The sequence below is a fragment of the Ailuropoda melanoleuca genome, chromosome 2 (genome assembly GCF_002007445.2).
Source record: "Ailuropoda melanoleuca isolate Jingjing chromosome 2, ASM200744v2, whole genome shotgun sequence".
Lineage (NCBI taxonomy): Eukaryota > Metazoa > Chordata > Mammalia > Carnivora > Ursidae > Ailuropoda > Ailuropoda melanoleuca.
In genome coordinates this window covers 153,312,367-153,337,773 of record NC_048219.1, presented here as the reverse complement: position 1 = coordinate 153,337,773, position 25,407 = coordinate 153,312,367, and the positions used below count along the sequence as shown (strand labels likewise).

At 37.3% G+C, this 25,407-nt stretch overlaps 1 protein-coding gene across 1 annotated transcript in view; it reads right to left on the bottom strand.

Moving 5' to 3' along the window:
* The window catches only part of FAM171B (family with sequence similarity 171 member B), a 63,820-nt gene that overhangs the window by 13,081 nt on the left and 25,332 nt on the right, over positions 1-25,407 (bottom strand). Inside the window, exons 2-5 of the mRNA XM_002929723.4 lie at positions 14,338-14,571; positions 8,854-8,946; positions 5,848-6,006; positions 1,728-1,898 (exon numbers count right to left, since the gene is read on the bottom strand). Of these exons, the coding sequence (XP_002929769.3) occupies positions 1,728-1,898; positions 5,848-6,006; positions 8,854-8,946; positions 14,338-14,571 (657 nt within the window). The remainder of the gene's footprint in view (positions 1-1,727; positions 1,899-5,847; positions 6,007-8,853; positions 8,947-14,337; positions 14,572-25,407) is intronic.

Genomic DNA, 25,407 nt, shown 5'->3' with positions numbered 1-25,407 from the left:
ACTTACTGTTTTGAAATAGTCACATTAAAATTAAACATTATGTATCCGATATATGCATTCAAAAATTCTGTTACTTGAAGGTACATTAGAGACAAAGACCTTTGTCAGGATGAACAGAAATCAGAACTCAACACAGATATTCTTTGAAATGTTTTAAAACAAGTCTTTTATTCAACAAATTAGGAAATCCAGGCCCAAATAAGTGATTTGTTCAAAATCACACTGCTGGTAAATGGACTAGACTCCAAGGCTTAGAGCTTTTAATCCAATGATTACAATATACTGTACTTGGTCTTAGTCCCCAGTCCTGGCACAGGGCTTCTAAAATCTTTGGAGTTTCCTATATGATAAAAGGTGTAAAGAGGCCTGCTTGTTGTTCATAACAAGCCACTTTCAACCACAACTGACTTTATGTTAATGAGGTGATTTTTGGAAATTCCAATGGGGGGCTGGTTGCCAGGAAAACCCACGTGATTAGAACTTTCAGCTCCATCCTACACACTCCTCCGGAGAGGGGAGATGGGCTGAAGAATAAGTTCAGTCACCAATGATCAATGACAGTAAATCATGGCTACATAATGAAGCCTCCATAAAAATCCCTGAACTACAGGGTTTAGAAGGCAGAGTTGGTAAACACATGGAGGTGTTAGGAGGGTGATGCACCCACAGGAGAGGATATCCTTTTATAATAAACTGATAATGCAGTAAGTAGACTGTTTTCCTGTGAGCTGTTCTAGCAAATATCAGAGTTGAGGAGATGCTCATGGGAACCTCCAATTTATAGCTAGTTGGTCAGAAGCATGGATGACAAACTGGACTTGCAACTGGCCTCTGAGGTGGGAGCTAGGGGGCAGTCTTGTGGGATTAAATCCTTAACCTGTGGGATCTGATGCTAATTCCAGGTAGACAGTGTCNTTTTGTTTTGGGATTTTTTCAAAAATAACATTGTGTTATTAAGGTACAGCGTGATTATTTTTATGAAATTAACATACATTTCTTAATTGCCTCAACCAACCTTTTAGATACAAGTTCATACTGCCTATCAAAACAAAAGCCTGTAAGAATAGAAATAAATTTTTTTAAATGTATTTCTACTTTTTTTTTTTTTAAAGATTTTATTATTTATTCGACAGAGATAGAGACAGCCAGCGAAAGAGGGAACACAAGCAGGGGGAGTGGGAGAGGAAGAAGCAGGCTTATAGCAGAGGAGCCTGACGTGGGGCTCGATCCCATAACGCTGGGATCACGCCCTGAGCGGGGCAGATGCTTAACCACTGTGCCACCCAGGCGCCCCTATTTCTACTTTTCTATTCAAGATCTTGGGGGATATAAAAAAAGTCATCGGAGGGGCGCCTGGCTGGCTTAGTCAGTAGAGCACACAACTCTTTTTTCAGAAAGCCCCGTGTGGGACTCAACACTTCACTGACTGAGCCACCCAGGCTCCCAAGCACATGACTCTTGATCTTGGGGTTGTGAGTTTAAGCCCCATGTTGGGCATAGAGCTTTAAAAAAAAGCATGGGAATGTAAGTAAGTAATGCTATTTTTTAATGTAATATATTGACATCATTTTCCCCACAGTTGTATTATACTAATCAAAGTGGGGCCAATTTTAGTCATTTTAAAGTGCTTAAAATAGTAACATTACTGATTGAATGTTTTCTCTTTAGTAGAGCACTAACACATTCAAAGGGGAAGTATTAAAAGTGTTTTCACGTAGCTCACATACCTATGTTCATGTCAAATGTCCAGGCAGGTACGTGATCCCCTGCACGTATATCATTTGTTTGTAGAAGAGGGAGAGAAACTTGAATAGAGCCATCCACCTTTAATTCTTTTCCTCCAGAATATATTTTCACACATACTGCAGCAAGAGGAGTCAATTCAAGACTTTCAAAACCTAAAAAAGACAGTTTATTAAAATCATATATAAAATACAGGTTGTAGTTACATATTAATAAAAGCAGTATGGGCCTAAAATATTTAATTCCTTTGTTCACCTAGGGTTATCCATTTTAATATCAAATAGATACTGGATCCTCATTAAAGAATTTTAAAATATATCATAAATACAGGTTATACTTCTATAACTTGACAAATCATTATGAGCCTAAAGATCTAATTCTTTCAGAGTCATGTGATTTAAGGTCACTGGGATCTAATTCAGTGTTTTAAAAACCTAAAAAACAACAAAAATAATCTCACTGGTGTCCTACCCAAATAAAGGTTCTACCATATCACATCATCAATGCAGATATGGGTCTAAAACTCAGTCTCTCCTGTTCCCAAGAGCATCTGTTTCAAGTCCTAGGACCAACAGACTCAGTTATACTCCTTAAAGTTAACTTTGTAAAAAACATTGACTCAAAATGCAAATTTTGATAGGTTTGACAAACATGAAACAAAATTGGCAATATTGTTAGCTGATAAAAGTAATAAGCTTTGATATACATTTCATTAATAGCATAATTGGAAGAACACAAACAGACTAAATATTAGTATTAAAATATTCCTTAGATTTCACAGCTTGAAAAGTAGGGAAAGTGAGATTAGCAGAATCGGTTATAGTGTTTTGCCTTAGGTTTTAAAGTATGATTATACATATAATTTATAACATGCCTTCTTAAATATCAGGAGCTACCTCTATATCTCTACACTGATACGAAAAGAGTAGAAAATACATTTGTTTTGCTTTTAAATATTAGCAATGCCAATGTAATATGTACTAGAATATTTATAATGAATAAAGTAATATGGTTAAAGATGTTACAATTTAATATGAATTTTCTACAAATGATTTGATAATTTTAGATTTCCCAAGGAAATTTACTAATAATTAGAAAGAGTTGACTAAAGTATATTACGTATTATTTGCTCTTCATGGATAAATTTGACTCTTCAGCTTAAAAGCTAGAGTTTTGTTCATTCATTTAATAAATATTTATAACAGAGCCCCTACTGGCACCACATACCCATCTCAGTTCCAGAGATACAGTGGGTACATGATCTCTTACACTGGCTTGCCATATTTTTTTCACAATCCTCATTTCTATCAAAAATACTTTTTTCCATTTCTTTGTCCATTGTCAGTTTTTCCCCCCATTCGAATATAAGTGTGTGGTAGAAGTTACCTTACCAGGGCTTTGAGGAAATTCTGGCAAGGCAATGTAATTGCAGGGTCGTAAAAGCTGCCTCTCTGAGGAGGGGATATATGAGCTGTGGCCAAATGATAAGAGGCCATCCATGCAAAGACCTCAAAAAGTGAAAAGCCCCCAAATCAGAAGTGATCTTGGTATGTGCAAGAATGAAAGAAGGCTGAAGGGCAGAGAGGTTGAAATAGCAGAAGGCCTTTGAGTCCGTGGGAAGGAATTGTCATTATCACTTCTATACCTGGTGTATATCTACAGTTATCAGACAGAGCAACTATTGGCTTAATGAAAAACTTCAATTAAATATAAGAGAATTAGCCTTTGTAAACTTCCTGAAACACTAATCATAAGATGAGCAAAATAATGCCATACATATTTTATGGACTATTACAGTAGTAAAAATCTAATGTAAGCCCAAGGAAATTATCATGTAATCTGTTAGTAATTATAATTTCCCATATCAAGCTATTTGGTAAAGCCCGCTGGCTTTCTGAGGTGACTGCTTTTAACTCCACCCCCACCCCCCAGGTCTATGCAGTCAGTGGCCTCACATACTAAATGCATCTGAGGCTGATGAGATCAACCCCACCACCATGACTTGGGATAAGGCCAGCTTAAAGAAGGAAAAGAGAATAGTACAGGGAAAAAGACTAAAAGGCAATGAGAAGCAGGCAACTTTAAAAACCACTTTCAAACTCACAGAACTCTAGAACTAACCAGTCCAATACAGTAGCCACCAGCAACATGTGGCAACTTAAATTTAAAGGAAATTAGTGCTTTAGTTCCTCAATGCACTAGTCACACTTCAGGAACTCAACAGGCACATGCAGCTAGTAGCTACCATATTGGATAGAGCAGAACATTCCCATTTGACAGCACTGCTCTAGAACTTTTAAAATGTTAGCAGCATTCTTAGGATAACCGAAACATTTAATGAATAATCTCAAAGCAGGTGGTAGAGGAATGCTGGAAGGGAGAGTATATTATGTGTCCTCCTCACTGAGCCTAATGAGTCTCATCCATAAAAACTCTCCAGTGCAACTTTAGCTTCATTTGTGATATGGCATACTGGTACTGTTCTTGTAAATGTTTTTATTTTGAGCATCCTATAACTTACATCTGAAAAATTTGGCAGGTGTCCTAGATTGGCTTCTTCAAGAAGCTGACCTTGAGATAACAATTGGGAAGGAAGTACCCATCACTGAGGGAGTGGAGGAGTATAGAGAAGAAGAAAGAAGGCAAAAAAGGATATATTAAGGAACAGATATGTACTTTTTTTGTACTCCTGTTAGTTGAGAGCTTGCCGTCATGAGGGCCCACCCTGCGCGCTGGACTAGGGAATGCCCTTAGGCAGAGTCGCAGGTGTGTGCAGTAGGAAACAGGCCTGTAACAGAACAGTGAGGGGCATCTTGCTGGAGCATCGCTATAGCAGGTAAGAAAAAAAAACCTAACCGAAACATCTAAATATTTATTACTCTAATTTCTGGCTGTTCTCCAAATGAAATGGACCAAAATTTGACACAGCTGAGGTCATCAAAATTACAGATTGTCTGAGGTGATTTTTAAAAATAGTGGCTCAGTTATATGTTGCGACAAGTGGCTGAAGTGGTGGAACAAATGTGGGTGTACAGAGGAAAGAATTTCAGGGGTTTATTCATGGGTGTATTAAATAGAATGTAAAATTCCATCATCCTCTTACCTTTTAGGTCATGACAGTCCTGTGTACATATAGGCTGTTGAATCTGGGATACAGTTGACCCTTGAGCAACATGGATTTGAACTGAGCAGGCCCACTTATGTGGACAGTTTTTGATACAGTACTAAGAATGTATTTTCTCTTATGATTTTCTTAACATTTTCCTTTCTCTAGCTTAATGTAAGAATACAGTATATAACACATATACAAAATATGTTTTAATGGACTGTTACTGGTAAGGCTTCTGGTCAACAGTAGGCTATTAATAGTTAAGTTTTTGGAGAATCAAAGTTATACAAGTTTTAACAGTTGGGAGGGACAACCCCTGCGTTTTTCAAGGGTCAACGGTATATATTTTTTAAATATTTACTTATAATTTTACTCATAAGGAATATCAAGTATATTTGATAAGAAAAAACTTCCAACTGCTTACTCTAATCCATGAACTTTGTCTATAACAATTATTGATAATTGATAAGATTGAATAGAAGGTCAAATTATAAAAATATGTATAAACTTCTTTAAATCAAATTTTCATTTTTCAATATATTTAACTTGCAAAGTTATACAAGATTTTTTTTTAAGATTTTATTTATTTATTTATTTATTTATTTATTTGACAGAGAGAGAGACAGCCAGCGAGAGAGGGAACACAAGCAGGGGGAGTGGGAGAGGAAGAAGCAGGCTCATAGCAGAGGAGCCTGATGTGGGGCTCGATCCCATAACGCCGCGATCACGCCCTGAGCCGAAGGCAGACTCCCAAAGACTGTGCCACCCAGGCACCCCAGTTATACAACATATTACTATTTCCTATAACTTGTTTACCTCCTTTGGATAGATATGTCCTGCAAAATAAATTTTCCATTAACTTGATATAATGTATGCAGAATATTCTGGTATAACCTTTCTTTCATTGGATAAAAGAGAATTTCCTATAAATATTTTAATAACTAGCTTTATGTACTATTTCTTATAAATATGATTATGTAAAAATTAGATAATACCTGATTTATTGAGAGTAATTCCAGTTGTATACAGGAAATTGTCCACTTTCAAAAATTGTTGTAGAACTGTAAGATAGCCTGTTACATTGCTAATGTGATGGTTGTCGGGTAGTTTAATTAAGGCTTTTGAAAACTGAACACTTGGTTGAGATTTGGCATCTGGAAAAGGGAAACCTCATTAACAAATAGACAAAACAAATGCATATTAAGCAGAGCATCATTGCTTAGGACACTTCAACATCTCATAATTATTTTTTTAATTTAAAACTGAAATAAATGAGAAATCTTTCTTTCTTTAGGTCACACAATGCACCTTTACCCTAGAAACTGCTTGATTCTTCTGTCGAGAATTTCTTTACCCTTTTTTCACTCCAGGGAACCACATACTGACCATTTTAGTCCATATGGTTCACTTGGGGTTTCATTTCTGTCACAGGAGTAGAGTTAATGATGCATGCCAGAATGGCCCAGAACCAATACAAATGTCAGGCATTCAATTTGTAAATATTATCCTCACGTTAATAATTTTTAATTGAATATTCTTTAATATAACTTAGGGAATAAGAATACAGAATATTGATACTTCTTTAATTAATGCCTTTTTAATAATCCAAGGGTCAATTCTTAAATCATTAAAACTTATCAAAAACATCAACTATTGCTTTGACTTTAAGGCCGCTGATAAAGACAGAAGCAATCAGTGAAATTATTAGAATTTTAAAAGTCCTGTTACATGACAGTACATGATAAAATGTAATAGTTTTCAAAATCAGTGTATAGTTTACATATGAAGCTAGAAAAATAATACCTGGAGAATAATGGATATAAATAAAAACACATTTATATTATTCTTGTTTAAGTTGTTAAATTTAATCGTTTAAATAATCTTATACCCTGTCTGATCACTTTACAGATACCGTCTACACCTTACTCTTTTAAAATATGTGTCTTGAATTTCAGATTAATGGAGGCTGAGACATAAAAACTGAATGTAATACCTGACCCTAAAATGGAGTGGAAAAAAAAATGTGTCAGTGGACAAAAAGGGAATTTGGGTGGTAAGTTATTCTATCAAAATAATTTTGCTGAACTGTGCTATGGCCATTTAATATCCCTTTTCTTAGGAACTGCATGCTTAAGTATTTAGAGGTAAAAGGCCATGATACGTGTAACTTACCTTCAAGTGGTTTGGGGGGGAAAAAAAAAAAGGCATACCCACAGCGTAAATACACATAGTAAAGCAAACGGAATCGTGTTATTTGTCTCATTCTTCCCACTTTTCTGTATCTTGAAATTACTTCTGTATTTGAAGCTATTTTCAAAGTTAAAAACTTTTGCTTTAATTATGTTGAAGCCCCAAATTTCTTACAATTGAAAACATGTACACTAAATAAAATGTCTGGCTGGGCTTCTCTAAGGTTTTATACATTCCTAAAGTTTCTAATTTCTCCTGCTCCCTTTGCCACAAATACACGCAGACCCAACACATTTTCATTGTACAAACCATACACCATTCTGATCAAATCCTAGAAGAAAAAATGTAAACATTCTATGGACATTGAGAAGTGAGGATGGGCATTTTCTAAGGAAGGATTTAACATCTGCAGAAACACTCATCCCTTCCTCATTAGCCCTGTCAATGGCTCAACTCTTAGGGAAATGAGGCAGTAAAAGGAAGTGAGATCTCAAGAGAGCTCTGTGTTCTCCTGGAGATGCCCCAAGACAGTATTTTCCAGACAAATGAGCGTTCACTATTGCTTGGTAAAACACAAAGGAGTGGCACGTGGATGCGTTCGCACTAATGCATTTCATATATTCTGGAGGAAATTACAATTTGTAGTGGGGTTTGAAGAGGACAGGAAGGAGTAGGAAGGTGTCAAAACCAAAACAAATTGCTGAAGAGGGATTGTTTTTATTAAGGTCCCAGCAGCATAAAATGTAGCCTCTCTCCGCAGTCAGTAGTTCCTATGTATTTGTCATCCGTCTGCGCACAATGCCACGTACGCCCCTTTGGCCATGCATAGCAAACTCAGCAGCCCACGATTCTGTTAAATGCATTCGATTTCAAGAGTAAGATTTTGCTACTTTCCTCGGTAAGTGACTCCAAAATGAATCATGCCCGAGTTTAATTTTTTTTCCAAATAATATTTTTAATACTTTAGAAATAAGATAGCTTCTGAAAATGAACTTTCACAATTTCTTTTACCATGACGCTTGTTAGACTCTACTTTGAAGATTTTCTGCTTCTACCAGTCATTCCTATTATGCTTCAGTCCTAAACACTAATTCCTCGATACAAAACAAACAAATTGTTGTAAACTATAGAGGTCCTATAGAGGTTTTATACAGTATGCAATAAGAGAGAGTGACAGAATGTTGGGGTTTCTCCTAAGGACTATTAAGCAAGATGGGGGAAAGAAGTAAGGCTGAAACTGTCTTTCTCATGGTTGGTAAAGTGAAACTGGAGGCCACAGCTTGAATCAGACCTAAAATAAGTCTTCCTGTGTTCTTCCCTATGGGGTATACAAGTGGGGTAAATCCCATCTGCTGAGGAAAGACCTTACCCAGTCTCAGGCCTTTCCTGCTCCCGCAGCAGGGTTGATGCCAGAGGCAGGGAGGAAGGTGCCTGCAAATTAGAGAGTCCTAACATTTTCCCAGTTTCACCAGCCACTAAAGCCCAGGGAGAGAAGGTGTTTGGAAAGAAATTGAGAATCTCTATGCAACATTTCCAAAAGACAAATGTTCCTACTCGGGCAGGGGTGGGAGGTGGTGGTGTGCTAAAAAGGTAAAGAATGATTCTCACTCCACAGAACCCCATACTGTGCTCTGACAGTGAAATGAGAATCAGTTAAGATCAACTAAGAGCAGCAGTAATCGTCCGTGATCAATTTAGGGTTTTTTTCCAAGTGATAACCAACATTGATTCACTAGTGAAGTACAGTTACATAATTAAAGTGATTATTATCACTAAGTTTTTACTTACGCGCTGAGAAGTGTTGTACTTACCAGCTAATTTTCCGGTAATTAAAACAGTGTCTTCAAATAGCCATATATTTGCTTGGCTTTGCGGGAACAGTGAAAGTGTAACTGATGAATATACTGTGAAATATAGCACAATTAAAATACTTTATTAAATGTGGGGAAAAACTAGGTAAATAGTCTGTTCCAGCAGTCCCTAAAAAGTGGGGGCGGGCGGAACTGTAGTAACAAGGAAAAATAAATGTAAAATATGATGGAGGGGGGAAAAAAGAGGATACAATAAAGTGAGAAAAAAGGTCAGGCATCACTATTTTATTTTACTAATCCTATTTCCAGTAGTTTGTACCAAAGTGACTAATGATGCTCTCTAACCCCAGTTATATAAGGTCAGGTTAAACGCTTGAATAATCCTGAAGAATCTTCCGCTATTTTCTCTATACAATGGTTACTTGTTATTTCTTTCTAATGATCTAAAAAAATATCTTGGCTCCACAGTGGAAGGTTCTCTGAGCTAGAGACTACATCCACTGCCTGCTCGTTCTCTTAACTTCCTGCATAAGGGTGCCATGCTCTTCCTCACACAGGATGGTTTGCCAGACTCTGAGCTGGCAGAGCAGGAAACAGCTGGACACATAATGAAACAAATGATCACAGGCAGCACGGGCAGTAATACAGGAGCCGGACCTGCCTACACGAGAAAGGCGCCTTCAGCACCTGGTGGCGTAAGTGCAGATGACCTGAAAGATAACTACGTTATTTCAAGATCAGAAGAAGCAGGAACAAAAGACCATTTTATAAGCAAGAACAGATCAAATAAACTTACTAAAAGTGAGTTCTCATTTGATAGCTCTCCTCTATCCAATGTAAGTATTTGAAATTAATAGAAATAATATAATATCCCTAAATCACTTAGGACAGGATAAAAACAGATTTGCATGGGAATACGTTTCATGTTTTAAGATATTTCAAAGAGCTGTAAAGGAAATAGAGAATAAAACACAAAAAGATATGAATGGATATAAAATGAAATATACCTTTTTCCTACAACAGGAAAAGAAGATTACCAGACTAAAGTGGAATTTCAGTTCAGAATGGCTTTATTAGATTGGGGAGAAAGTGTTGGGGTAGCAGCTTAGACCTTGAGATGGTAATAATTAGGGCACTTTCCCATATTTGGTTACTCTGTCAGTCACAGGTAGCTTAAAACCGAGACAGCCCTGACAGCTTAAGGTTATAAAACCTGAGGAGAATCTTCTGAACTTTACTAAAACCTATGTGTACATTTACTGACAACATGCTTCTCATTATAAAAGGGATGAATATCCACTCTGGAAAAGTGGAGAAATAAAAGAAGAATATGAAAGTGATGGTCATCACAATCCTACCACAAAGACAATAACTATTAATATTTCAGTACACCCTTCCTGGATTTTTTCCTGTGAATTTTTAAATAGTATAATATTATATACAGAATATTTTTACCCTGCTTTTTCATTTAAGGTAATATCATAAGCATTTCTGTCCCTCAATAGAAACTTTTCCTGGCATTTTCAAGGCTACATATTTCATTTCTTGAAGTATCAAGACTTACTGAACCATTGTACTAACAGATACTTAGATTGTTTTCATTTTCACTATTATTGCAAAAAATATTTGAATCAACATCCTTGTATATGAATATCTGTCAACTTCAGTTATTTGTCTATTTTTAGGACAGATTCCTAGTAGTGGAATACTGGTCAAAGGTTATGAAGATTTTGAAGACTTCTGACACACATATTTCAAAATTGTTACCCAGATCATTTCACGGACTTGTACTCCCACCAGCCACGGTTGAGAATACTCAGCATACCTCACTTTGTCAACACTGACTATGCACTTTAAAAACTTTTCTAAGGTGGAGAGTTTAAAAAATGTGTATGTCTTTGGCGTACAAATCAGACTATTAAGAAGATAAAACATTTTGTCACATTTAGTGACAAATCATTAGTTTTTCTTGTTTTGAAAATTGCTAGGTCATAATTTCATTCATTTACCTTATTTAGCCAGGGCCTTGGTGTTTTCTTACTAATTTGTATGAATTATTTGCATATTAAGAATATTCCTCCTGGGGCGCCTAGGTGGTTCAGTCGGTTAAGCATCCGACTCTTGGTTTTAGCTCAGGTCATGATCTCAGGGTCGTGAGATCGAGCCCCGCATTAGGCTCTGGGCTCAGTGCAGTCTGCTTGAGATTCTCTGCCTCTCCCTCTCCCCCTCCTTGTGTGCTCTCTCGCTCGCTTGCTCTCAAATCTTTAAAAAATATATTACTTCTTATTGTCTCATGTTTTTCCTCAGGCCTAGTTCTTGAAATATAATTTACATATAGTTTATTAGCTTCAGGTTATAACATGATTCAATATTTGTATATATTGCAAAATGATCACCACATAAGTCTAGTTAATATCCACCACCGTACATNAATATAATTTACATATAGTTTATTAGCTTCAGGTTATAACATGATTCAATATTTGTATATATTGCAAAATGATCACCACATAAGTCTAGTTAATATCCACCACTGTACAGTTACATTTTTCCCTGTGATAAGAACTTTTAAGATCTCCTCTCTTAGCAGCTTTCAAATATGTAATACCGTATTATTAACTATAGTCACCATATGGTATATTTTTTTTAAAATAGTGAAATCTACTTTTTATGACCTCTTTCATTACTTTTAAGTTGAAGCAGACTGTCCTAAAAAAAATTAGATAGTTTTTAAAATTTTCTTGTATTTAATAGGATTTAATTTTCCACATTTGAACTCTATGAGCAATGTATCTATAACATGAATCCAAATTCATTTACGCCAGATAGTTAACCAAAACATCCGAACACTACTTATGAATATTCAGCCTTTTCTCGCTGATTCATAATGCTACCTTAGCATAGATTACATTTTCTTATACATGCTAGTATCTGATTTGTACCACAGTATCACACAGTTTTAATTGTGTAGCTATATAATATTTTAGTTACTGGAAATGGCAAATTGCCTTTTCATACCTGGAAAGTGATTTCCAGGTATTTTTACACATTTATTCTCTGAGGATTATGCTGCCAGGTTATTTTTAATGCATTAAATCTATAAATTAGAAGAATTGAAATCCACAATATTCAAGCTTTCTAAAGAAATATAATGTTTTGCCATTTATCCAGGGTTTTAGTTTTTAGGTTTTTTTAAGGTCTATAAGTAACATCTGGTAGTTTTATTTCCCCCAACACATGGTTAGTTCACACTTTTTTTTTTTTTTTTTAGGTTTCCCTGCATATTTTGCTTGTCCTTGTTCTGAGAGGGATTTCATTATTTTCCGTAACCACTGACTACTTCTGGTCTTCAAGAACATGTATTGATTTGTACCAATGCTTATTCCACATTCAGTAATTCTGCCAAACTCCATTAATTTTGCCAAACTCCATTAATTTTGAGCATTTTAAGATTCATGCTTTGTAATTTTCCAGGGATACGATAACTGGAAATAGTAAATGTTTTGATTCTTTCTAATAGCTATTCCCCTTTGTCTGTTGATATATTTTTGCTCTGATAAGAACTTCTATAATGTAAAATAATATGGGTATCTGTGTTCAGTTTCTTATTTTAGCAGGATCACCTCTAATATTTTATAGTTAGTATGATTTTAAGATATTTACCATGTTAAGGAGATCTTTGTGGTCCTCGTTTTTATGGAGCTTGTTCTTAGTTAGGCACAGATGGTGAGCTTATAAAATGCATTTCAGACAGTTGTCAGTGTTACCTGGTAGTTCTAATATGTTCTAATATAATATGTAAAATTAATAGAGTGACACATTTGACATCCTTATAATCCTGCAAAGAAGAAAAACCCTACTTGGTCTTAACAGAAAGTGACATTTAAATAATGGTGAAATTCTTTTTTACTGTTCTGTTTAGGATTTTTGTATTTAGAGTTATAAGTAAGATTGGTCTATAGAGGAGTATTTGTATGAGAGAGGGCACATACGACAACATTTAACTTCGCATTATTTTGTTAGGTCTCAGAATCAAGGCTGCACTGGTTTTATAAAATGATTCGGAGTACCTTTTTTTAATAGCCTTTGAATCAAGCTATTTTTACCCAGAACATTTTATCCATGGCTATTAGTCTATCTCATCTACAATCAACATAGTCATTTATAGTATCACAAAATTGTTTATTAGGCTTTTAAAGATTATTGCCATCAAATTTGATATAGAACATTTTTATGATTTTTAAGATTTTATATATTTTTTCATTTTCTCCTTTTACTTGCCTATTTAGATTAGCCAGATGCTGGTGTAATTTTATTTCAAAGAACTAACATTTTGTCAATTATCTCTTCTTTGTTTTCTAATTAACATTCATCTGCTTTCATCTTTATTTCCTTTTTCCCATCTTACTTTTGGTTTCTTTCATGATTCTTCTAATTTTTATTTAGTGAATAATTGTGCTTTATTTCTGTCTTTAAAACAAAAAAAAAAACTAAAGCATGTAAGACCATGAATTCACCTCGGACATACCCCATTCAGATTTTTGAGTCATGATTTCATTAAATCTCATTCACATGAATCTTAGTTTATCTAATTAATTTTTCATTTTCTTTCTCATTCTAAACTTGAACAGTGGTTCAAGAATTCAAGTGTTTAATGTGAAACCAAAGGAAGTATCTAAATTCTAATAAGAACCGCCACAATTAAAAAAAAAGAAAAAGACCGACTACCTAATGTATCACACTTGTAATCAGGCAGACTTGCATTCTAGTATCTGGTAGGGCCTGTCCTTCTCAATATCCAATCACAGTAAGTCCTATCATTTCTTATTTTTTTCCCTCAGATTTGTTGAGATAAAACTGACATGACAGTGTAAGCTTAAGGTACGTGTGATGATTTGATATGTGTATATATTGTGAAATGATTACAGTAACTACCGATTGTTTCCTCAGTATGCCTCTGGTACTCACCTTTTCATCCCCTCTCTTGCATCAGGCTGCTCTTACCACCACCAGGAACACAACCACAGCTTTTTAGCGAGGCTCCCTGAATCTATTTTAGCCCTGCTTTTGGCCTAAACGTCATATACTGTTAAGTAAATTCAGTTTCCAAACAACTTACAGTTATTGTACTCAAGAATCTGTAATAACTGCCTTATTATTCAGCACATAAATCTAAACTTTTTGTCTCCTCTTTTGAGAGCATCCTTTCCTCATGCTTCGGGCTGACCCTCTGGGCAGGACAAGCCCCCTCCGCCACCTGTAGACAAGCTTTGTACCTGAGCAGAGCCCAAGAGCTCAGGATTCCTTCATACCTCTGTAGGGAAAATAAATAACATGTTTTCTTCAAACTGGCGCTCCTTCTAACCTCTCTGTATTGACTTCACATAGGTTTTCTCATTTTCAGTTTACCAGAACAAAAGAAGAAAAAAACAAAACACAAAAATCATTTACATTTAGTAAAAGCAAAACACTGTAAGTGCTTACTTGGCATTTTTCCAGTCTTCCAAGGCAGAGGTGTCAGCACGTAGCCATCCTTGTGAGCAATAATGGTTAAGCTGAGCCCCAGTTTATAGGGTACTTTTATCAACACTGCTCCATTGTTTTTAGTTACTGTGGAGTTTGTTTTCGTGTAGTTTACAAACACTTCTACAACTGCTTGACTCAGGTACTGGCGACTGATGATGTCATTCACCTGCACTTTCAGCATAAATACAGACACTGGAGGAGAAAAAAAAGGCAGAAATGGCAGCATGTTAGATCCTAGAATGCATGTCACTGTCCCTTAAAATGTCATTCAAGACATCTGAATAACAGTACAAAACTGCCGATAAAATCTGGAAATACATCATGTATGGATGGGTTGATAGAGGTACAAAAACATTCCAACAAGTTCATTATTCTTTCTAAAACTGAATAAATTTGAATTTATTATTAAGACAGTATTATTCTAATTTTTTCTGCCAATAAAGAAAGGAAAAGGAAGCAGTGAATAAGGGGAAGACAGAGGTTCTCTCTTTAGAAAAACACATTTTTACTTGGCCTAATTCTAATGCTATCAATTAACTACTTCAAAATAGTCAAAAGTCCTAGAATAAAATGCAGTCTCACCAAACCTAGTGCATGGCTGGCTCCTTTATTTTGTTCTGTCTGGAAAGCAAGGGATGTGTTTCAGATTACAAAATATCAAACAATATCCTTAAAATATCAAAGTATTATCTGTTAAATATATAACAAAGCATAGTAAGATAATAAATTGAGGAAAATCAAAAAATACCTCAAGAGGGGTATAACAATTTGGTAGCCGATATTGCAGCTCAATCGGTGTTGATGAGGATTTTCTACCTGACATGCTGTTCTTGCTAAAAATTTTGAGTAAAACAGGTTTTTATAAATGTATACCACAAAATAAGTCCTCATGAGGTATTTTTTAAAGATATATTTACTTATTTTAGAGAGCATGTGCATGGGGGGCGGAGAGCAGAGAGAGAGAGACAATCTCAAGCAGACTCCTCACTGAGCGGGGAGCCCGACGGGGGGCTCCATCTCAGGGCGCTGAGATCATGACCTGAGTGGAAACCAAGAGTCAGACACTTAACTGACTGTATTCTAACTTTATTAATATAAACTAGATTTTAAATTGCTTTTGGACCATAACAAAGACATTTAAAATACAAATAGAACTACAGCAATAATCACCCAGTCCTAGGAGAGATCTATCTAGCAATCTAGAAGAGGGCTCTGATCCCTTCAAGAATCTAAAATTGAAGTCAGATGTTATCCAAACACCATTCTACATATATTCACCATTCTATATATGCATTTTTTAGCATATTTCCTCTCATGTATAATAATATATATAACAATTATAACCACAAGAACTAAAATATGTTGAGGATTAATGAGCCAGGCATTGTGTTAATTTTTAAGTGCATCATTCCATTTACTCTTCAAAACCCTCATTACGGAAATGTTACTGTTTTCTTCGGTGTTTAAATTGGTAACTGCACATTAAAGAGGTTTGTTAATCAGTCATGGCCAGCCCACAGCAGATGGAGGAAACAGGACATGAACTTGGGACCTTGTGCTCTTAAGCCACTGCACTGCAGCTGCCTGATGAAATGCTTACACACCTCTAGCCAGAGTGGAGACGGCAGAGATGGGAAGAATGAACTGGGAAAAGAAAAGGGAGGATTATATCCTGGACAGTCATACCTTAAAATGAGGTTCCATTAGTCTGTCTAAAAAACTGTTAATTTCCAGGACAACAATCTCATATATATTCAAATTATATATATATATAGGGAGAGAGAGAGAGAATAGATAACAAGGCACCACTTCCCATCATTTTGTAAGTTCACCCCATTACTCTAAAGTAAAAAAAAAAAAAATCATATTTGTAACATTTAAAATCAAAATACAAAGAAGGGCTGGGAATAAACATATTCCTAATGCCAAGCCTCACATGTATATTATCATAAAAATCTCAATACACCTTCGTAACATATGTGGTATCAAGTCCACTTTACCAGTGAAAAAATGATTCAGACAGGTAATGGGGACTGTCCCCAAGGCTCACTTATATTAAGAGGCCTTGTCAGCCTTCAGCGTCCCCATGAATGACTCTAAAGCCTTCGTTAACACCATATAAAAGGGAGTTCTGGGGTCATACTACTAAAATTAATTCAAGGAATATAGTGTTGCAATTACTGAGAAATGCTTATATAACATCAATTAAAAAGAAAAAAAAAAAGGGTGTTCCCTAGCACATAAACATGCTAAACTATGTTCTCAAACTCAAGTGGGAAATAAAACTGGGGTACAAAAATAAAAGGTTGTAATATATGTGACATGATGGCCACCTAAACCAAACATGCTTGCATAGGTCCGCTGAGTACAAGCAGCTGTCCCATTCAAAATCAGTCCCCCAGCCTCTAGCTCCTAACCCCCTCGATGAATATACTGAGCCACTGGCACAAAGCACCTAACTAATGAGGGCCAGAAAGATTGTCAGGACCTCGAAGCGTGGCTAAAGATACACAGAGGCTATGGTTGCTGGCACTGAAACATCTTAGAAAGTCTACGAGTGCCTACCCACTGTGCCTCCCCAAGTCTCCCTGCCCCCTCTCCTTCCCGAGGCTCAGGCTCGCTGGAGGCTCATCCTCCAGCCCCTCCTGCTGATCTGTGAGCTGTACCATAATCCTTCCCCAAAGGCCCCTTATTCCTTGTAGCCAGAATCAGACATGGTTGCTTGCTTCCAAAGCTGTAAACACAGGATGTGTTATTTAATGGGCTACTCTATCTTTTGTAAGAGAAGGTAAAGGAGGGGCGCCTGGTGGCTCAGTCGTTAAGCATCTGCCTTTGGCTCGGGGCCTGATCCCAGGGTCCTGGGATGGAGCCCTGCATCGGGCTCCCTGCTCCGCTGGGAGCCTGCTTCTTCCTCTCCCACTCCCCCTGCTTGTGTTCCCTCTCTCACTAGCTGTCTGTCAAATAAATAAATAAAATCTTTAAAAAAAAAAGGGGGGGGGGAAGGAAGGATAGTGTTATGTACCAAAAATAGGATAAAGCATATGAGAAGGAGACTGCACATAATTAAAAAGCCATTAAGATTCTCTCATAAAATTTGATAATGGGTCTTATTCCAATCAAATGTACCTACAACGGCTCCCTCAACCGCCTATTTAGGAATGGGAATTTTGATTAATTTATTTGCTCCAAAGATTAATTTCAGAAATTCTCAGAGCCTTTGATTTATAGACAAATTGCAATGTGTAGTAAGATCTTGAGCTAAATTCATTAAAAAAAATTCTGTGTATTCCATCTGTTTCATCTTGTAAAAATATGGTTGCCAAAATAAGACACACTAAAGCCTCCTGACATTCTGAAACTGGGTTTGATTAATAAAAGTTTTCTAAAACACTTTCTAACCCAGAATGTAGGATTTTACCTCTCCACACATAATTGTTATGTTAAAGACTAAATTTGATGAGAAAATGAATATCAAATTCAGGGGGGAAAAATGACTTGCAAAGGTCAAACCTTGGCTATGTGCCCCTTAGCTCTCGTAGCCTCAGGACAGGATGTAACCCCGGCTAGCAGGGCCCTCCCTAGCTCAAACTGGAAAAAAACTAATGATGTTTGTGACACGCACACATACACCAAGCCCAGTGCTAGAAACTTTATACGTTGTCCAATTTCATCCTATAATTCAAACCTGCAAGACCTTCCCCATTAAGGCAAGGAAACTAAGGATAAAATTGCACAAATTAAGAGGGCTACGTAGAGACAGGATTCACAGAGGTTCATCGGACTCCAAGTCCCATGCATTCTACTCCCCACATCTCTCATTGAAAAACCTTAGATTGGGTTTTCGGCATATTCCGTAGCTTCCTTATTTCCTTCCAGCCAGTGCAGAGAAGCAAGTGCTTGATTTGCTTACCCTTTGAACCTCTCACCCCAGCCCTCCGCCTGGCTTGTCACCCCAGCATAAGCAACAGCAAAACCAGCATTGAAAAAAAAAAAGTCTCAGCTGGAGGCCTGCTCACTGCAATTAAAGAAGCATGAACAATTCTTTTTCCTCCAAATAAAAGGAAAAGTGAAGAATTGCTTGTTTTTGACTTAAATAGGACCCTTCTGACTTCCCTGATGTCAACAGCTCATCAGGCCAACAGGCCTGGCAACCAGAAGTTCCATATATATATATGGAACAACCCCCCTTACTAGCTTTCTCCTCCAACAAAAATACTTTGGCATTTAGATGGGGCAGATTCTGTGACTAAATATATAATTTTCAACTACAGGTGCTTTTGTCTCCATAATCTATCCACCCTTCTCCACTGCATTTTTCAGCTTTCCATGCACTTGGTATTTTCTCTGTCACTTAATTATAATCATTATGTCTTGCCCACATAATCTTCTTTTCAATATGTCACCATTAGTTTAAAAATGGTTCAATATCAAATGATTTCAACTGAATCCTTAGAAAACACATAATCTAGATGTTGAGAGAAACAAAAACAAAATACACATCAATGAGCCTGGTCCTGAGGTTGCTGGGGAAATTTTTAACCATCACATGATTAAAAGCATTGTTCGGTAGTGAGAATCACTAAAATTCAAAAGACGAATCTATGCGTAAAGAGGTGCTCCTGGAAAAGCATGTTAGAACCAACGCTAAGAACGGGACTAAAAATGAAGAGCATAAAAATAAAGTGGAATGAAATGGTTGGTTGGGAACAACCAGAAATATTCACCTACAGGGCGACTGGGTGGCTTAGTCAGTTAAACTTCTGTCTGCCTTCGGCTCAGGTCATGATCTCAGGGTCCTGGGAACGAGCCCCATGGCAGGCTCCCCTCTCAGCAGGGAGTCTGCTTCTCCCTCTCTCTCTGTTCTTCCCCCACCCCGCTTGCATGTTCTCTTTCTCTCAAATAAATCTTTTTTTTTTTTTTAAGAAATATTCACCTATATTACCTCACCCATCAAATGTTTATTGACTGCCCACTTTGGCCCAGATCTGCTCTAGCAGGTATTGGGAATACAAACATTAAGAACACACAGTCTTGCCGTGAGGATTAACCTAGAATCTATGTATATAACAATTCCTATGATACGTATCCATCTCGAGGAGAGATACCTGCACCCCCAGATTCCCTGCAGCATTATTCACGGTAGCCAAGATATGGCAACCACCTAAATGCACAACAGTGGATGAATGGATAAAGAAAATGTATATACATACAGTGGACTATTACTCAACCTTAAAAAAAGAAGGAAATCCTGCCATTTGCTACAATATGGATGGACCTGGAGGACATTATGCTAAGCGAAATAAGCCTGACACAGAAAGATACATGTTATGAGCTCACTTATATGTGGCATCCAGAATAATCAAAATTAATAGAAGCAGAGAGTACAAGAGTGATGCCAGGGCTGAGGGGGGAGGGAATTGATGGTCCAAGTGTACTAAGTTTCAGTGACAGAAGATAAATAAGTTCTGAAGATCTACACAGCATAGTGCCTATTGCTAATAATAGCCTATTACATATTTAAAATTTGCTGAAGGGTAATCTTTAAGTGTTCTTATCACAAAAAAGAACTGATAATAGTAATAGGGGTGGGAAGAAACTTTGCAAGGTGATGAATATGCCTATGGCCTTGATGGTGGTGGTTTCATGGGTATAACTCCAAACTTACGGAGTATATACATTAAATATATATAGCTTTTTACATGTCAAACATACCTTGATAAAGTAGTTTTTAAAAATATCAAAAAAATGTGAACTTAATATTTACTTCAGAATCAATTCCCACTATCATTTTTTGAACAGGAAGAATGTCAGCATTTTTAGTTCAGATCTCCAAAGTGCCTGCCCATTTATTCTCTCCTATCTTCCATCATCTGGCTTTATTGGTCCATTATAGTAGAGACTTTGTGGTGAGAACCCAAAAGATGACATCTGCCTACGACCCAAATCAGGCTTTATTCATTCTTCACCATTTTCATACAAGATATCTAGTCACAGAAATCGTAATTGAGAGCTAACTATATAAATATCTTGTAATGTAAACATACAAAAATCTTGTAAACGGATAACATCTGGTCCCAAATTTAAATGTCTGTGTATTTAAAACCTTCAGCAGAGACACAACAATCATGGTTTCACTAAAGAGAATATAAATTAATTCCCAGCTCTGCAGCCTGGCATTCAAAATCTAACCTCTGGCCACCACCTTCCTGTCTAGCCTTATCTCTTCGGGGGTTGACAAAGTCCATCCTGTAGCCAACTCTGACCCACCACTTACTCCGTACATAAAGCTTTATCGTCGTACTGCCGCAGTACTCATTTATGTATGGCCTCTGGCTACTTTTGCTACAACAGCAGACTTGATAGTTGCATCAGCCATATGGCCTACAAGGATAAACAGTTACTATCTGGCGCTTCCCAGAAAAAGTTTGCAGACTTCTGCTCTATATTGTCACATAAATGGGTCAAAGGTCACTATCCGAGATTGACCCACTTGCCTGCTACATTATTCATGTCTTTCTTTTATCTGAAAATCCACCCCCTTTTTTTCATCTCTACCTGTCAAAATCCTACTGCATTCTTCAAAGTTTAGCTCAAATAAGTTTGCTCTTATTTTAGCCAAATGGGACCTTTTCTTCTGTACCTACTAGTCTAATGGCACAGGATACATTCTGGTCTATGTTTTGCTGTTTGTCTTTTCTGTGAGAATAAGTTTCTTTACAGCCAATATTGTTTCAAACTCAGCCTTGTGTTTTGCCAGAGTTTAATAAAGGGCTCAGAATATGTATTCCAGATGAATAGAACAGAGTCAGGACGAAAAGAAGGAAGAAGAGCAGGAGAAAGAGGAGAAATGAAGGGAGAGAGGTAGAGAAATGAAGACACAGAAAATCAGAAGTGGCCAAAGAATGGTAACTATAGGATTTCCACAGAGGCTACCTGAAGTTACAGCCAGCTTTCCAGCTCCAGCATTGGGTAAAATTTCGAGTTTAATCCCACAGTTACCAGTGAGAAATATATCATTGCAACAATCACAACAAATAAATATTAAGTCTCCTCTTCCTTTTGGAAATTAATACTTTGCCTTCTTTTTCATAAGAATATTTAACTTGGAAATTTTCACTAGAGATTAATAAGTAGCAAAACTTGCTAAATAAATATAATACAACTGCATTATAGCAAAGATTAAATTTAAAATTTTTACTTCTACCATGACAAAACAATACCAATATAGTTTTACAAATCTTTCCCCTAGGGTACCAGCACAATTTCCCTATTTTAATTGGAAGGAGGGTTGAAAGTTTAGAAAAAAAAGCAAGGGCAACAAAGAAGCTTGTAAAGAGAAAGAACCACATTATTCACATTCTATAAAGCAGAGTGGAAAGGGCTGCAACAGTATAATCTTTACAGCATTCAAATATGGACACATAGCCGCCTTCTTTTAAAGGAACAGAAGACTGTTGAATTAAACACAAAAAACAACCAAACCTCACTAAAGTAGAAAAGCCTCCTTTTCATTGCTTAAGTACCAGATTGGATCCAAAATTCTTATTGGCTCTGGAATTTAACAAAACAAAACAAGCAAAAAAAAAATGTTCCTGATCGAAGTAGAAACAAATTTATTTGCAGTAAATTCATATTACAGAGAAAATGTCAAATCTAAGAAGAAACAAAAGGAATAGAATAAGGACATTATCTCCAAAGGTGAAACATGTTACGAAGCAAGTAAAATACACATTTTTCTCCATTACGACCAGAGGCTTAAATGAGTATGATTCTCCAAAACTAATGACATGGATAACATAAATACAGTCCTCAAAGCTTAAGAATAAACACATTGTAGGAGCGCCTGGGTGGCTCAGTCAGTTAAGTGTCTGGCTCTTGATATCGGCTCAGGTCTTAATCCCAGGGCTGTGAGTTCAAGCCCACGTTGGGCTCCATGCTGTGGAGACCACTAAAAAAATAAAAATAAGCACATTGCAAACAACTCAATAGGGAACAAATGAGAGGGCTGGGCCATTAGCACTTGGATGCAGTTGCTTCTTGCCTATCTACCCAAAAGGCCTTTCCTCAATGGAAATAAATCAGTCTGACTCTAGCTCCTAAAACATATGGTCCAAACTCACTCCAGAGTCATTTCGCATTCTTTTATCTTTTCTTCCCAATTTTTCATCCTGCCTCATAATCACTGACAATTACTCCTTCGCTCACTCACAGATTGACTCAACATTCATTTACAAACTATGCTATACACAGAGGCACTAAATGTAGGGCCACAGAAGATCCTAGAGCCCAGAGAAGAAAAGTTAAGGTTCGGTTCTTCACTTGTTTGCAAAAGCATTGGTCCTGGCTGCTGCACAACTACCAGGCACCTAGCTCAGACGAAGCTGGAGGAAAGGGCTCGACAAGCTCAAACAGCACGCCCTACTGCTCCAGGCGTATCAAACAGCATTCATCAGTAACAAACACATTCCAAGGGCCACATTCCCAGGGTGGAGCCAAGAAGTAGTCATGGGTCCAGGCCCCATTGGACACATGCAAGGACTGAGGAACCAAACCTTCTGTGTTAACACTCTTCCCACACCGTACTTTGCCATAATCCCTTCTTAACATACTATATAATTTACTCATTATGTTCACTTTCTGTTTCCCCTACAAGTATGTTAGCTCTATGACGTCAGGGACTTTTTTGTCTTATTCACTCCTGTATCCTCAAATAGCAATCCTGAATGTTGAATGAATGGCTGAATTAGAGGATGAATACCTTATTCTGATACCAGTAAGACAGACCACCCGCTCAGAGGACTTCATTGCAAGGGAGGGTGCACATGTGAGGAAAGAGGTAGAGGAGCCTCGAGGGAGAGGGTGGGGCAAGGGGATGCTTGAGCAACCGCTTCTGTGCACAGACTATGTGTAGGTTACATGCTTCAGGCTGCGCACACATCCTGCGACTCTTTACCACCTCTTCCTTCAGTTACTGCTTTCAACACATATATTCATTCTTGTAATATGGACAAAGAACTTCAAGAAACAAGATTAGGGCAACCATTGTTGCTTTTCTTTAGAAAAAGCAATTATAAAGGCACCTGGGTGGCTCCATTGGTTAAGCATCTGACTCTTGATTTCAGCTCAGGTGATGACCTCTGGGTCCTGAGATCAAGCCCCACCTTGGGCTCCACACTGCGGGGGAGACTACTTTGAGGATTCTCTCTCTGCCTCTCCCCGCGCCCCCCCCCCCGCGCTCTCTCTCTCTCTCTCTCACACACACACACACTCTCTCTCTCTAATAAGTAAATCTTAAAAAAGAAAAATAAAAGCAATTACATGAAGATTAGGTTCCACCAACTATTACTCAACTTTAAGCAATTTGTTGGATAATACTCCAGTGTAGCACCAAGAAGCCAAAATTGAAGTTGGAAATAAAAATGGAAACAAGTAATATAGGTGAAAACAAAAAGACTGCTATAATGTAAAAAGCCCCATTTGGGAAAATAACCAAAGAATATTTTTAATATAAAGTTTTTATGAAATCTAGGGGCGCCTGGGTGGCACAGCGGTTGAGCGTCTGCCTTCGGCTCAGGGCGTGATCCCGGCGTTATGGGATCGAGCCCCCACGTCAGGCTCCTCCGCTATGAGCCTGCTTTCCTCTCCCACTCCCCCTGCTTGTGTTCCCTCTCTCGCTGGCTGTCTCTATCTCTGTTGAATAAATAAATAAATAAATCTTTAAAAAAAAAAAAGAAAAAAAAAGTTTTTATGAAATCTATTTCACAAAGACTTATGTTTCTTAATAAATTGTTATTAAAAGGAATAACCATTAGGAATCTTTGACTAGTTCGTGTTTTCCTCTGAGTGTTTCAAATACACTGATGATGGTATATGGGAGAAACAAGAAGAACTTCGGAGACCCATCACTGTTCCCTCTCATGAATGTCACAATGGAAATCGGGTTAGATGTGTTAGCTAGGGAACAATACCCCTAGCATGTTGGGGATGATTTCAGCATGTTACCTCATTTGGACACAGACTACTATAGCCTCCTTCTCAATTTAATGACTCAATGTTCTTAAGAATTCCCAATTAGTATAATTTATGAAGTCTAAAGAGGACTATGTCATCCAGGCCAAAAAAGAGAATCAAGTTATTGCTATTTATATACCATCTGAGAAAGGATTTAGCATACCAAGCCAAAAATATCCCCTCAAAATTATCCCCCAGAAATATTTCCCACCAAGTGTCTAGAAAGGACGTAAATCTCCAAACTGCAGATAATTGTAGAGTGTGATTACTATTTTGCAAAATCCTAAGCCAGGGGGCCTGAAGCAAGAGAGGACTACTGCTGAAGTCCACGTTAACACATTTCTCTAGTCCGGGCTTTAAGGTAGGTCACCTGTCTGTGCCAACTGGGATGGCCAGCAGCCTCCCCCACCTGCCGGAACTATCTAGCACCAGCCGAACACCGGTATCTCTAAATGCCACCTAACAGGACAGCCTGCTCTTTATCTCGCAGCAGGAAAGTCTTCTTTACCATTGTTTATGAGACAAAGTCAAATTTTAAAGACAACTTGGAATCACAGAATACGGTACTGTAAAGTACTTGTTAGTACAGCACCTTGAGTTTAATTAAGCACTTTTTCTTCAGTACCTATTTTTACCATATCTTAATGCTGCAAAGAAATAGCGTGACTCATCTCTCTTGGAATGTATGCCCAGGCTTAGCAGTTGAATATCTAAAGCCAATGACATAATCAATGAATATTTAGTAAACAAATCTTCTGTAATACCTAAAATAGAAAAACATCAAAAGCCTGAGATTTGGGGCCACAGTTCCCACACTGTGCTCAAAGCCATCAAAGGGGACATAAATTCACAGGGGTAAATTTTCATGCAAGCACAATGATAACATCTGTTGGACATCACACAAGCCGGGGTGAATCCATAATTCAAGGTACTACCCTCAAATCAATGACATTACATCATTGTAAAGTTGGGTGTTCGGTGATTGCTCTGATAAAAAGCAAATATTGCATGAAAATG